The sequence below is a fragment of the Caretta caretta genome, chromosome 9 (genome assembly GCF_965140235.1).
Source record: "Caretta caretta isolate rCarCar2 chromosome 9, rCarCar1.hap1, whole genome shotgun sequence".
NCBI lineage: Eukaryota > Metazoa > Chordata > Testudines > Cheloniidae > Caretta > Caretta caretta.
In genome coordinates this window covers 79976374-79990759 of record NC_134214.1, presented here as the reverse complement: position 1 = coordinate 79990759, position 14386 = coordinate 79976374, and the positions used below count along the sequence as shown (strand labels likewise).

Sequence of the window (14386 nt, the reverse complement as noted above, 5' to 3'; positions counted from 1 at the left end):
GAAGTGAAAACAAAATAAAGGCAGCACATTTAGCAATAGAGAATTTTTAGACTCAAATATTATTGGGACTTCCAGCTTTCTGTTGTTAAGTTACAGAGTCTGAGGGTGGGGGTAGTCATTAACTAAAACCTCCACCAAAAAAAGGCCAAAATGGCATGCATGCACTCTCTCACCCACCCCTCCCTCCTTTCCATTACTAATCTGCACAGCCCTGACTTTAAGGACTGTTGCTGCTTGTGAGGGTGAAAGCTGGCAGTGCAGCAAATAAGAGCTTTCAGGAGCTTCTTGTAATTCAGGTAACTAACATTCCCTGTACAGGTTTGCTGCAGTTGGTTTTTAGCAGATGTTTCCCAGTAAATATTGATCTCACCCAAAACCAAAAGCTCTGCTAGCTCTTTTATTCCAGCAGTGCAGACCATGAAAAGCTGTTTCAATGCTTACAAATTAAATCACAGCTGATGAAAGCTGCCAGCATTTTACTCTGATTAACGTGATCCAAAGCAGGCTGACAGAGAAGCGTATTTAACTAAAGTATATTGTTTCAAGATTTGTAAAATCAGAAGCCATATTTTCCACCAGTTTTCTGTTTCAAGAGAGGAATTTAAGAACTGGATTAAAGAACAGCCATGTTCTTATGTCTCCCTTTAGGAAGCTGCTATGGAGGTGTGTTTGGGAGAAGTGTATTTTATTCAAGTTTTTACATCACTATGAAGAACTGGTGTCAATTCTTAATGAAAACAAATATTCATCAATGCCCCATTTACAGAGTTGAGTGAATAATTCATGAATATATGAACTGAAAGTATTTCTGACTAGGTTTCCCCCTCCCCATTATTCCCTACCTCTATTGACAAAAATCAAAGAGTACGCTACCATAGGCAAAATGAGAATGGGTGAAAAATGTTTTCCTAAATAGGTAGGAATATTACAAACTTTAAGAGTCAGAGGGTAGCCGTGTTCGTCTGGATCTGTAAAAGCGGCAACGAGTCCTGTGGCACCTTATAGACTAACAGACGTATTGGAGCATAAGCTTTCGTGGGTGAATACCCACTCACCCACGAAAGCTTATGCTCCAATACTTCTGTTAGTCTATAAGGTGCCACAGGACTCTTTGCAAACTTTAAGAGGACACTCAAGACAACTTTCTCTTACTTGCTGCACATAGTAACACCTGAGATAATTCAAATAAATCTAAAGTTCAAGCTCCCCCCCCCCCCCCATTTCTGCTCTTCACTCTCTTTGGACAGTGAAATAAACTAGAATGGCAGTTTTCATGTTGTATCTCTAATTAATTTCACTTGTCACATAGACAACTTGTTGACTAGGGTCAAACAAAATTCAGCTCTTTCAATACCTTGTTAGTCCTTCCCACCAGAAAAATTCCCCAACACTTACATTTTCCATATTGGATGAAGCATCTGTCAAGTTCGTGTCCAGGGCTGGGAGCTCAGGATTGAAAGTCTAAAGGTAAAGAGAAAGAACATACTATATAATATATATTTATGGGGGAAAAAAATCACAAGGACACACATAGCATATGCAGGTTCACAAAGGAAGGGGGGAAAAGGAGGCCAGGCAGATTGTGGAGTCCATTCCTCCCCTCTTCAATGGAAGGACACCACCTTTAATAGAGGATGTGTTATATTCAACAATATATAGGGCCTTCCATTTGAGAATCTAAGAGCACTTCAGAAGCTTCAGAAGATGCCTGCGAGACAGATTAGTATCCTCCACAATTTACAGGAGCAGAAACTGAGGCACATAGGCAAAGTGTCTTGTCCAGTATCAGAGCATGACAGCAAGAACTGAAAAGAATTCTGATCTCCTATGCCTCAGGACTGTACTGTTGCTAGAAGATGCACCTTATAAACGGATGCTGCTCTTAATCTCAGCCAAAAGGCCCAAAATACTCACGGTCTTTTTTTTCCCCAGAGGAGCTGAGCATCCATAATTCTCACTGATTACAATGAAAGTAGCAAGTGCTCCGCTGCACTAAAATTCAGGCTGTTAGTTTCTTGCATCTTCTGTTCACTGTAGCCCCTCAGGACTTTCCAGTCAACAGATACAAGAAACAGATCGTAACAATGATGCAATGGAAAGTCCCATCCCAGTTTAACATTACACATCTGACCTGATAAACCCTACATATAGTGCCTCTAAAGGCAGTGAACACCAACCAAAAAAATATTTAAACGCTGCATCATCTCCAATTCCTCAAGAGTTAGGGCAGCAAACACAAATATCTAGTGGGTACACAGGCAACTAAGGCATGGCACGAAGGGAGAATGTTCTTGGTTATCAGTCTGTGATGCTAACAGGCATTTATATTTTTATATATAAAAATAGGCATATATTTCTTGTTCCATGTAACATGGGGACGTGTACATGAGGGTAACAAACCATAAGATGGTCTGATAGGAGTCCCTACAGTGACTATTTCATTCTCTACATCTGTATTTATGAGGATCTTCTCCTCTACACACACCTATGGAATAAAAGCCAACAGGAGGAGAAATAATGTAACTGTTTCAATTATTACATCTGAGAAATCAAAGTGTGCAAATAAGGAGACACTCACATCACTAAAGGATTCAGAGCCAAAGTTAAATTTCTTCCCAGACAGCATTGCCTGGAGCTCCTCAAGACTGGCATCAATACAATTCAGAAAATCCTGAATCTCTTCCCTAAAAGAAATAAAATGACAATGTAAAGCAAGATGCATCAGAAAACAAGACACGTGGACTGTACTGCAGGCTGCGAAGAGTCCCGGGGATAATCTAGTGGCCCAGAGATAGCAGGAAAAAAATATGAAATGGTCAGGACCCACAGTGGGCCACTGCAAGTACAAGGTAGGTCTCATTTCCATGCCACAGACCCCATTAAACTGCAGCGTTGACACATACAGCACTGTTTACCTGTCAGATAGTCTTCCTCCTCATGCCTATATACCAATACCTATTGCATCAAAAAGAAGCGGGAAAACCATCTTCGATTCTCCCCCTTTCTGCATGTATTTTCCTCTCATTTTTAATTTTTTTCCAAATACTCTCAGGATCCTTCTGTGGTCTGAAATACATGAAGTTTCTCTTTATTTTATTCAGGATGAGCAGCTCTTGCCTTTTAAACAGCAGTGCTGAATGCAGCATGGGAAAGCAGGTCTGTATGGTCACTGCTTATGTTGTAACACAAGCAACCAGATTCTTGCCAATCTGTACCTGCTTCCTATGGTGGCTGGCAGAACACAAAGAGCCTGACCTCAAATGGAAAGGAAATGTGAAAATAATGCCAGCTAGCATGTAAGCCAGAAAGGAGACCGACTGCAACCCCTCACTGTACACTGAACTACTTTCCACAATGGAAAGATAGATAGATATACATACGCACACACACAGCTAAACAAAACTATACAACTGCAATGCAATACTCCAGGTCTTGAGTTCTCAGTGAGGTGATATCCCACTGGATATTGGGGATTTGCACCCACCACTCCAACAACTGTGAATTATTGCTGCTATTCATCCCTGAAGGATAGCACTAAGGTCACTATGAAAAGGAGTTAATTAGACATCATTTTTCCAGTAACCAATCTTGTCAATATGGCTGTCTCTTCTTATGTAACGGAATAAAGGCACATTCAACCTAAAGCAAGAGTTAATTATAAGAGTATGTGCTGCTAGAGGACTGGATGGCAGAGAGACTATCACCTCTAAGTTGATCCAAACCTAGCCTATGTCAGTAGTGACCAACAGTCACTAATGGTTTTCCACATGGTTTATGTGGAGCTAGTCTCAGTCCAGCTTCTATTGGATAGGAGTCCACATTAGATAAAAAGAGAACCCACAAAAATGGCACTATTTGGTCCCCTTATTTGCAATCCCAGCTAAGGCTGAATGGACCATTGAGAATTAACTCTCCAGCTGCTCCAGAACTTGGATGTGTAAACCTTCATGGTCATTGTCACTGAGATACCTGTTCTGTAGGATAAGAAAGCACTTCAGTTTGTGGGGCTGATCAGCCTAACCTCTTTTCCCAGCAGCATATAAATTCACTGCTGACAGCCTCAAACCCCTGCCAGAGGCAAAGGATTTTTTGGGGCGGTTGGGAGAAGTCCAGCTAGATGTTTATTGCTCCCCTCATGTATGCTAACATTCACTTTTAGAATAGGTACTTGCCATGTTATAATATTGACAGATCCAATTAAGTTAGAGATTTCTACCCAGAATATACAATGCTCAATTTCAGGAAATGAGACCTATTTCCACTGGATCCTGCCAAGTAGTATTAAGCATCACCCTATTCTCGGGCTTATTTTGAGAATGCTGGCACAGATGGAGAACAGACGATACCTGCTTTCCATTAGCCACACATGACCAACAGCTTTCTGTATGATACAGAAGAAAAAAAAATTACTTTAGAGGTTCCACCTATTTTTTTCCTTTGAAACCTTGAATAGTTTGTGAAACAATAACTCAAACCACTTATCAATTTGAAGACAGAAGAATTGGAGTGGGTATGTTACAAACTATTGTGTTGAGGAAAAGCTTTGTGTTTTTTTTTTAAATTTAAGAAGTGACGCAATACTGCTATCCTGTCTTGCAGGGTTTACCGAACACAGCCTACTGCAGCATTCTCCTTACAGCTGTCACATGCTTTTTTTGCCTGGGCTGTCGTCTCAGAATGTTTTGATCACATGTATCATAAGGTTGATCTGAGTGTGTTGTTTTGGACAGTTACTCCTTTTCCACGAGGGCTCTTTCATGCCAGATTCCATTCAGTCCTGTTCAATGTGTATGAGGAGCAAGTGAAAGAGATAGCGAGATTGATTTGGGCTGGGATGCCATCAGGATACTAGAGACACAGATCTGTGTCTAATATTCCCATCAGATCCAGAGGGTTTGGCATTTTTTACTTTCCTAGTGCTTGACTGAGAATGGCATTTGGAAGGGAACAAATTGGCTAAAGCTAACTCTGAACAAGATGCAGTATATGATAGAGGGTTGCAGGCAAAGAATAGAAGTGTATGGTTCCTACCACAACTACTTTGCTCAAGGGATTTGCAGTTGGAGAGTACTTGCATATCACCAGTTACTACTAGCAGCAGTGATAGATGAAGACACCTGCTTTCACTTTAAAGTATTCAGGACCATGTCTCTTTGATCTGGACTTCACGAATGCTGTGCATACCTTTGTGACTTGTAGACTGGATAACTGCAAATGCTCCACAGGGAGCCAGCTTACAAATGTCCCTTAGAGTAGGTCTATACTACCCACCAGATCGGTGGGCAGCGATCGATCCAGTGGGGGGGGGGGGTGTGTCGATTTATCATGTCTCGTCTAGACGCAATAAATCGACCCCCGAGTGCTCTCCTGTTGACTTCTGTACTCCACCGCTGTGAGAGGCACAGGCAGAGTCGAAAGGGGAGCAGCAGTCGACTCACTGCGGTAAGTTGATCTGAGAATGCTGACTTCAGCTACGTTATTCACGTAGCTGAAGTTGCGTAACTCAGATCGATCCCCCCGCCCCTCAGTGTAGACCAGGGCTTAGAAACTGCAGCTGCCTGCCTGATAGCACCAGCTGCATGGAACTATTACATAAAATCTTCAACAACTCCACTGGCTTTCTGATTTCTTCTTGGTGCATTTCAAGTTGCTGACTCTGATTTTTAAAGTCCTACCATGTACAGCATGACTCCTGACTAGCAGGAAGTCTGCCTCTCTCTCCACAAACTGCCATGGTAGTTGGCAGCTGGGCCATTTGAGGGGACAGTCCTGAGATTTTTAGTATCCGGAGGGCATGCATTCTCTGTGAATGACTCACAGCTCTGGAATTCACTCCCCCTAACCTAGTATAGATTGTGCTGACCTTCTACATATGGAGCAAGACCCATCTCTTTTCCAAAGCTTCTGAATGAGGAGTGGGGTCTCTGGGGGAAGGATAGCTCAGTGGTTTGAGCATTGGCCTGCTAAACCCAGGGTTGTGAGTTCAATTCTTGAGGGGGCCATTTAGGGGATATGGAGCAAAAATTGAGGATTGGCCCTGCTTCGAGCAGGGGGTTGGACTAGATGACCTCCTGAGGTTCCTTCCAGCCCTGATATTGTTTGTATGTATGTATGATTAATGGAGGGAAGAGAGGGAGGTCTAGGCTTTTCAAAGGTATTTGCTGTGTTCCAATATGTACATACATCTGTAATTAGAAGCATTTTATAAAATTAACACAATGTAATGTCACAAAAATACTAGTATATAGGCTAGTCACCAGAATCAAATATAAAGATACTTTGTACCTCTCCAGAAAAGCATCGCTTTGAGTTGTGGAGTTGCTCTCATTCAAGATGGAGTCAATCACTGATGCAGGATCTTCAGGAGCATTAACTTGTGTGGAATGCAGCTCTACGGCATGATTTCCTACTGCACTGGACTTGAAAGGATTGTCAGCAACTTGGGCTGGATAGTCTGGTTCTGTATGACTTAACTCAATGGGCTGTGATGCTTCATAGGCAGGCAGATCATGTTCTTGAGTGGTCTGGAGCTCTCTAAGAAATATAAGACACATAATGAAAAGTCTCAGGAGAGCTCAGCTACTACAATACTTCATAAAAACATAAGAACATCCATAATGGGTCAGACCAATGGTCCATCTAGCCCAGTATCCGGCCTTCAGATGCTTCAGAGGGAATGAAGAGAACAGGGCAATTAGCGAGTGACTGATTCTCTGTTGTCTAATCTCAGTTTATGGCAAACAGAGGTTTAGGGACACCTGGAGCAGGGGGATGCATCCCTCACCATCTTGGTGAACAGCCATTGATGGACCTCTCTTCCATAAACTTAATTCAATTCTTTTTTGAACCCAGTTATACTGCTGGCCTTCACGGCATTCCACGGCAACAAGTTCCACAGGTTGGCTGTGTGTTGTATGAAAGTACTTCCTTTGTTTTAAACCTGCTGTATATTCATTTCATTAGATGACCCCAGTTCTTGTGTTATGTGATGGGGTAAATAACACTTCCTGATTCACTTCTTCCACACCAATCAAGATTTTATAGACCTCGATCATATTCCCTCTTGTATGTCTCTTTCCTAAGATGAACAGTCCCAATCTTTTCAACCTCTCCTTGTATGGAAGTTGTTCCATATTCCTAATCCTTTTTGTTGCCCTTCTCTTTACTTTTTCTAATTCTAACAAACCGCTTGAGATGGTGCGACCAGAACTGCACCCGATATTCAAGGTGTGGGTGTGCCATGGATTTATATAGTGGCATTATGATATTTTCTGTCTTATTGCCATCCCATTCCTAATGACTCCTAACATTGTTAACTTTTTAGGCTGACAAAGCACAATGAGCAGACGTTAGAACTACTCATGATGAGTCCAGGATTGTTATCACTCAAGAAAGCATTTAATTTAGACCCTATCCTTTTATATGTATAGTAAGGACTATATTTTCCAACTTGCACTACTTTGCATTTATCAACATTGAATTTCATCTGCTATTTTCTTGCCCACATACCCAGTTTTAGCAGATCCCTCTGGAACTCTTCACAGTCTGCTTTGAACTTAACCATCTTCAGTAATTTTGTATTGTCTGCAAACTTTGCCACCTTACTCTCTACTCCTTTTTCCAGATCATTAATGAATATGTTGAATCGTACTGGTCCCAGTACACACTGTTGGGGGGCGGGGGGAGGTGTCATTACCTGTCTCCACTCTGAACACTGACCATTTATTTCTAACCTTTTCCTCCTATCTTTTAGCCAGTTACTCATCCACTAAAGGACCTTCCCTCTTATCCTATTACTGCTTAGTTTCCTTAAGAGTCTTTGGTGTAGGATCTTGTCAAAAGCTTTCTGAAAGTCCAAGTACACTATATCACATCATAGAATATCAGGGTTGGAAGGGACCTCAGGAGGTCATCTAGTCCAACCCCCTGCTCAAAGCAGGGCCAATCTCCAATTTTTGCCCCAGATCCCTAAATGGCCCCCTCAAGGATTGAAGTCACAACCCTGGGTTTAGCAGGCCAATGCTCAAACCACTGAGCTATGAGCTATATCCGCTAGAAGAGCAGCGAAGAGTCCTGTGGCACCTTATAGATTAACAGACATATGGGAGCATAAGCTTTTGTGGGTGAATACCCACTTCGTCGGATGCACGTAGTGGAAATTTCCAGAGGCAGGTATAAATATGCAAGCAAGAATCAGGTTAGGGATAACGAGGTTAGTTCAATCAGGGAGGATGAGGCCCTCTTCTAGCAGTTGAGGTGTGAACACCAAGGGAGGAGAAACTGCTTTTGTAGCTGGCTAGCCATTCAGTCTTTGTGGAATCCTGAGCTGATGGTGTCAAATTTGCAAATGAACTGAAGCTCAGCAGTTTCTCCTTGATGTGTGGTCCTGAAGTTTTTTTGCTGCAGATTGGCTACCTTTAAATCTGCTATTGTGGGTGCAGGGAGGTTGAGGTGTTCTCCTACAGGTTTTTGTATATTGCCATTCCTAATATCTGATTTGTGTCCATTTATCCTTTTATGTAGGGACTGTCCAGTTTGGCCAATGTACATAGAGGGGCATTGCTGGCACATGATGGCGTATATTACATTGGTGGACGTGCAGGTGAATGAACCGGTGATGGTGTGGCTGATCTGGTTAGGTCCTGTGATGGTGTTGCTGGTGTAGGTATGTGGGCAGAGTTGGCATCAAGGTTTGTTGCATGGATTGGTTCCTGAGTTAGAGTTACTATGGTGCAGTGCGTAGTTGCCGGTGAGAATATTCTTCAGGTCTGTGGGCGAGGACTGGCCTGCCTCCCAAGGCATGTGAAAGTGAGGGATCGTTGTCCAGGATGGGTTGTAGATCACTGGATGATGCACTGGAGAGGTTTTAGCTGAAGACTATGTGATGGCCAGTGGAGTTCTGTTGGTTTCTTTCTTGGGCTTGTCTTGCACTAGATCACCCATGTCCACATGCTTCTTGACACCCTCAAAGAATTCTAATGGATTGGTGAGGCATGCTTTCGCTTTACAAAAGCCACTTTGACTCTTCAACGTATTGTGTTCATGCTATGATAATTCTGTTCTTTACTACAGTTTCAATCAATTTGTCTGATACTGAAGTTAGACTTACAGGCCTGTAATTACATGGATTGCTTCTGGAGCCTTTTTAAAACAAAACAAAACAGAAAAACCAGTGTTACATTTGTTACCTTCCCATCTGGCACAGCAGCTGATTTGAGTGATAGGTTACATACCACAATTAGTAGTTCTGCAATTTCATATTTGAGTTCCTTCAGAACTCTTGGGTGAATACCATCTGGTCCTTTTGACTTATTACTGTTACATTAATTAATTTGTTCAGAAACCTCCTCTACTGACATCTCAACTGGGGACAGTTCCTCAGATCTGTCATCTAAAAAGAATGGCTCAGATGTGGGAATCTCCTTCACATCCTCTGCAGCAAAGACTAACACAAAGAATTAATTTAGCTTTTCCATAAATGGGTAGTCTTCCTTGAGTGCTCCGTTAGCACCTCAATTGTCCAGTGGCTCACTGGTTGCTCAGCAGGCTTCCTGCTTCTAACATACATAAAAAAAATTTGCTGTTAGTTTGTGTCTTTTGCTAATTGTTCTTCAAATTCTTGTTTGGCCTGCCTAATTTTATTTTTACACTTGACGTGCCAGAGTTTATGCTCCATTCCATTTTCCTCAGTAGGATTTGACTTCTAATTAAAAAAAAAAATTTTTTTTTTTAAACTGTTTAGCCAGGGTGGCATTTTTTAGTCCTATTACCGGTTGGGTTTTTTTTTAAATTTGCATTTAGTTTGAGCCTCTATCGTAGAGTTTGGTTTTTTTAGAAATTTCTGTGCAGCTAGCAGGCATTTCATTCTTATGACTGTTCCCTTTAATTTACGTTTAACCAACCTCGTTATTTTTATATAGTTCTGCTTTTGACATGAAGTACTACTGTGGTGGGTTTCTTTCATATTTTCCACCCTGTAAAATGTAATTACACTATGGTCATTATTGAGTGGTTCAGATATTGTAGAACTGATCAATGAAATTGTTTTTAATTGTTCACTTTATTAATATAACTTCACAAGCAAAGTTTTGTGAATGAAACAACATTCATAAAACCAGTTACCCCAATAACTGGCTAACTGAGTTCCACTTTCAATCCAATTGCTGCTTAAAACGCTGAAACTTACAACTTTCAACATTGTAACTTCTGTTCACTGTTTGCCATTCCTTACACTTGTCCATATTGTAACTCAAACTCCATTTTAACTTGTCCCAAACTCCATTTTAAAATGCTCACTCCATTTTGTAAAAGCTTGCTGCAACCTTCATTTTTGCAAAACCCTGCTGTAATCTTATTAGTTTAGATGTGTGAATGAGGTATGTATGGATGATGGAATCAACCTCTAGCCCCAGCCTGTCCTGATGAAATAAAGTGGAAACACCAATGGCTGAAGATGCAGACAACAGCCCTGACAAAGCAAGAAGAGTCCACCCTAAAAGGAAAAGGGCAAAAGGACAAAAGTACAATTGAAGAAACATCAAAACCAGGTCCTAGGCTGACAGTCATGTCTGCAATTGACGGGTGATCAATCACACCAAAGACCTATAGACTCTGGATTCAAACTAAAGCCTACAAAAAGGATGGGTGAGATGGCAGACTTTGGAGGGTAACATTCTGCTGCCAACATGGAAGGGCATCGGTGTATGCCCAAGAGACCCAGCTCTTCCTTGTGCCCGGCTTTCCTGGCCAGTTAGCCACCACAAGCTACGAACCCAGCCACGAACTCAGCTACATTCAGGACTGGTAACTATACAGCAGCTGCAGAACATTTATATATATATATATATATATTACACATACACACACACAGAGTTATTAGTCATAAATCAAATTGTGTTATTATAATAAATGTGACATCTTCTCTCGTCCCCTGAAATGATCCTGTTTAGTTTTATCTGTGTAACACTATTGGACCAAATTCTGTTCTCCACTTAGGACTAAATCAAGAATTGCTTCTCCCCTTGCTGGTTCCAGGACTACCTGCTCCAAGCAGCAGTCATTAAAAATGGGGTCTTGAAATTTTATCTCTGCGTCCCATCCTGAGGGGACATGTACTCAGTCAATATGGGGCCCGTCAAAATCCCCGTCGTGCTTTCTGACTTTGCAGCCTCACTAATCTTCCTGAACATTTCACAATCACACTTCCTAGTCAGGTGGCTGGTAGTATATGCCTACTGCTACATTCCTGTTATTATGATACAGTTTGAATCATTCATGATTTTACTATATTTGACACTATGCTCTCTTTCACATATATTGCAACTCCCTCACCAGCACGACCTACTCTGTTCATTCCTATATGTTTTATACTCTGCTGTAATCATGTCCCATTGATTATCATTCCATTATCATTCTGTGATGCCTATTAAATGAAAATATTGACATAACAGACACTCTAGTTCATAGTATTTAGATTTCTAGCATTTGTAGATAAGCATTTTTAAAATTTGTCAATATTCAGTTGTCTGCTTCATAGATCACAGAATATCAGGGTTGGAAGGGACCTCAGGTCATCTAGTCCAACCCCCTGCTCAAAGCAGGACCAATCCCCAATTTTTGCCCCAGATCCCAAATGGCCCCCTCAAGGATTGAACTCACAACCCTGGGTTTAGCAGGCCAATGCTCAAACCACTGAGCTATCCCTCCCCCCTATGTAATGTAATAGAATGGAACTCTGCCATTTGACTGACTCTGCCAACTACTATCCTCTCCTCTTTATTAGGAAAGACCATCTCCTTTAATAAATCCTCCCCTAAGGGAAGTCTCTATCTGAATCAGGTACTCTTCTGCACATGTTGACTTTCCCCAGCCCTTTGTTTTGAAAACTTCTCTACTACCTTTTTAATTGTACATGCCAGCAACCTGGTTTTGTTTTGGTTTAGATAGAACCCATCCATCCTGTATAGGCTCCTACTTTCCCTGAAAACTTCCCCCATTCCTAATAAATCTGAATCCCTCCTCCCAACACCATCATTTCATCCACTCATTGAGATCCTAAAGTTCTACTGTCTAACTGGCCCTGCATGTGGAACAGGAAGCATTTCAGAGAATGCTACCATGGAGTCCTGGACTTCAATCTCTTACCTGACAGTCTAAATCCAGCCTCCATGACCTCTCCCCTACCTTCCCCAACTATCAATATTTCTACTAATCAGATCACCCACTACAATTACCTGTCTCTTCCTAATAACTGGGGTTCCCTTGCCCAGGGGGGTATCCACAGTGTGAAAGGATACTGTGACATCACCTGGAAGAAGGGTTCACTCCATCTTGATGGCCTTCTTCCCTGAGATTTTCATCCTCCTCAACAGCATAGAGGCTGTCAGATTTCCCATTACAAGCTTTAATATCTCAGTTCTCAATGCCTTTTATTTAAGTCTAACAGATTAAATCCTTTGAGTGCTCAATTCATCATTCCAGGCCCTTGTAAAATTAGTGAAAATACCCTTATAAAAGGAGAGGTGGAGAATCACTTACTATAGCTTAGATAATGCACTATAACAGAACATTCTATTTTGAAGAACTGGAGTAGTATCTGAAGACATGAGCTGAAAAAAATCCTCCCTAAAAATGGGAGATCATGCTAGACTTGAACTACAAAGCTTTGAAGGGAGACTGCATTTGGTATTGGTTGCCGACAACTGTGTGGCTTAGGACTTTGTAAGACATGCAGATTGAGAGAAAGAGAAACCATGTGTTTCAAAGACTCCATGCTTTACATGGTTCCTCATTCAGCATGCAGGGACAAGAGATTCTCTTTAGGAACAAAGATCTCTTTTCCCTGGGCTGAGACACACAAGAAACATTGACCTTCCTTTTACTTTTGGCATAGTTTCTAAAGACGAAGATTGCCAAATTTACAAACATTTGTTAGGCGACTACATTGGAGTCTTCAGCCAATACAGTAACTGAGTCCCACCTTCAGATCATCATGGTCCCATTTGGCTGTTTTATATTGTTCCTCCCAAATATTCTACAAGAGTCTGAGGCTGCAGGCTGGAGGTTTTCCTCCACCCCACCTATTTAACTGTTATGTAGAATCAAGGTAACTGCCCAGACTTGGGTAACAACTCTAAGGTTTGCTTTAGATATTATCGTACCAGGGCCTCAGCATGTAAGAGCCTGAGCATGTGCTTAATTTTAAGCAGGTAAATAGTCCCACAGAATTCAACTCAAGGTGTTTACTTTGATTCAAATCAGACCATTTCCATGTTTAAAGAGAAGAACCCACTTAAGTGCTTTGCTTAGTGTCCAAATGATCTTCATGTTTTCTAACAGCTTTTAAAAACAAACCAACCTGTAATGCACTGAATATATTTAAAGATTTGTCTAGGCTGTTACATTTTTAGATTCAAGCAGTGCCACTTAGGTTATCATGACAAGTATTAAAAATGTCTGAATACGGTCACATTCTCATTCATACCCATCACTTCCGCTTGTATGCACTAGAGTGAGCAGCTCATCAGTGGCATCATCCACAGTGTTGGTGACATCTTGAATAATGATGCCTGTATCATTTTCACCGTTTGGATCATGTTCAGAAATAGCCACCTGCATGCCACAGGAAACAATATAAAGAAAAAAAAAATCAATCATCCGGCATATTAAGGTCTCAGTCTTTAATTCTTGTTGCAATTGGTGTTCCACATTTAGACTTTTTTTTTTTTTTTTTTTTTAACATCAAACTCTGTATTTCCATTGTTTTGAGGACATAGCAATAGCTTTAACATTTTCTATATCAGAATCAGAAATGTTTCACCCAAAGTTGAGCAATCTTGCAACCATAATATCCTCAACAGACCATACAATGACAAACACATCCATTATCCTAAATGCCCCCTCAAAATTTACCGCATTGCCATGCTCCACAGGTAGGTGAATATACTGCCGGCTGAATTTAGAAGGTGAGGCGCCTGACGCATCTGTTAGAGATCTGAGGAAAAAAATATATATATATATATAATGTATATATATAGCTGTAATGCATAGTTAAGAATAGGAGCACAAGTCATAGTAATGCCCGATTTCACATACTTGCTTATGTAGAATAGCAGCAGCATTTGCTAAGGGCACCTAGGAAGGGACTAATATTTAAGAGATTCAAAGCCATCAAACAGTTGGTGTAAAATGCTTGCTTTCATTACTGTTATCCTCATCCTTTGTATTTTTGTCTCACACACACTTGTTTTATTGAATAAGAGGGAAAACTCTTGGGGGCAGGCATAATTTTTTCACATGCTTTGCCCAGCATAAACAGGGTTCTGACACTGCAATACAAATGCAATACAAATGATAATAAATAAATAAGAATGAGAAGGAATTTGCT

The 14386-nt window shown here is 41.1% G+C and overlaps 1 protein-coding gene across 5 annotated transcripts in view; it reads right to left on the bottom strand.

Moving 5' to 3' along the window:
• Positions 1–14386, bottom strand: part of VSIG4 (V-set and immunoglobulin domain containing 4) — a 104393-nt gene that overhangs the window by 79218 nt on the left and 10789 nt on the right. For 4 of the 5 annotated variants that reach the window (XM_048863314.2, XM_048863318.2, XM_048863317.2 and 1 more), the window contains exons 7-11: positions 13912–13993; positions 13484–13611; positions 6286–6534; positions 2579–2684; positions 1396–1461 (exon numbers count right to left, since the gene is read on the bottom strand). In XM_048863314.2, the coding sequence (XP_048719271.1) occupies positions 1396–1461; positions 2579–2684; positions 6286–6534; positions 13484–13611; positions 13912–13993 (631 nt within the window). The remainder of the gene's footprint in view (positions 1–1395; positions 1462–2578; positions 2685–6285; positions 6535–13483; positions 13612–13911; positions 13994–14386) is intronic. The other variant, XM_048863319.2, reaches the window with a different exon arrangement.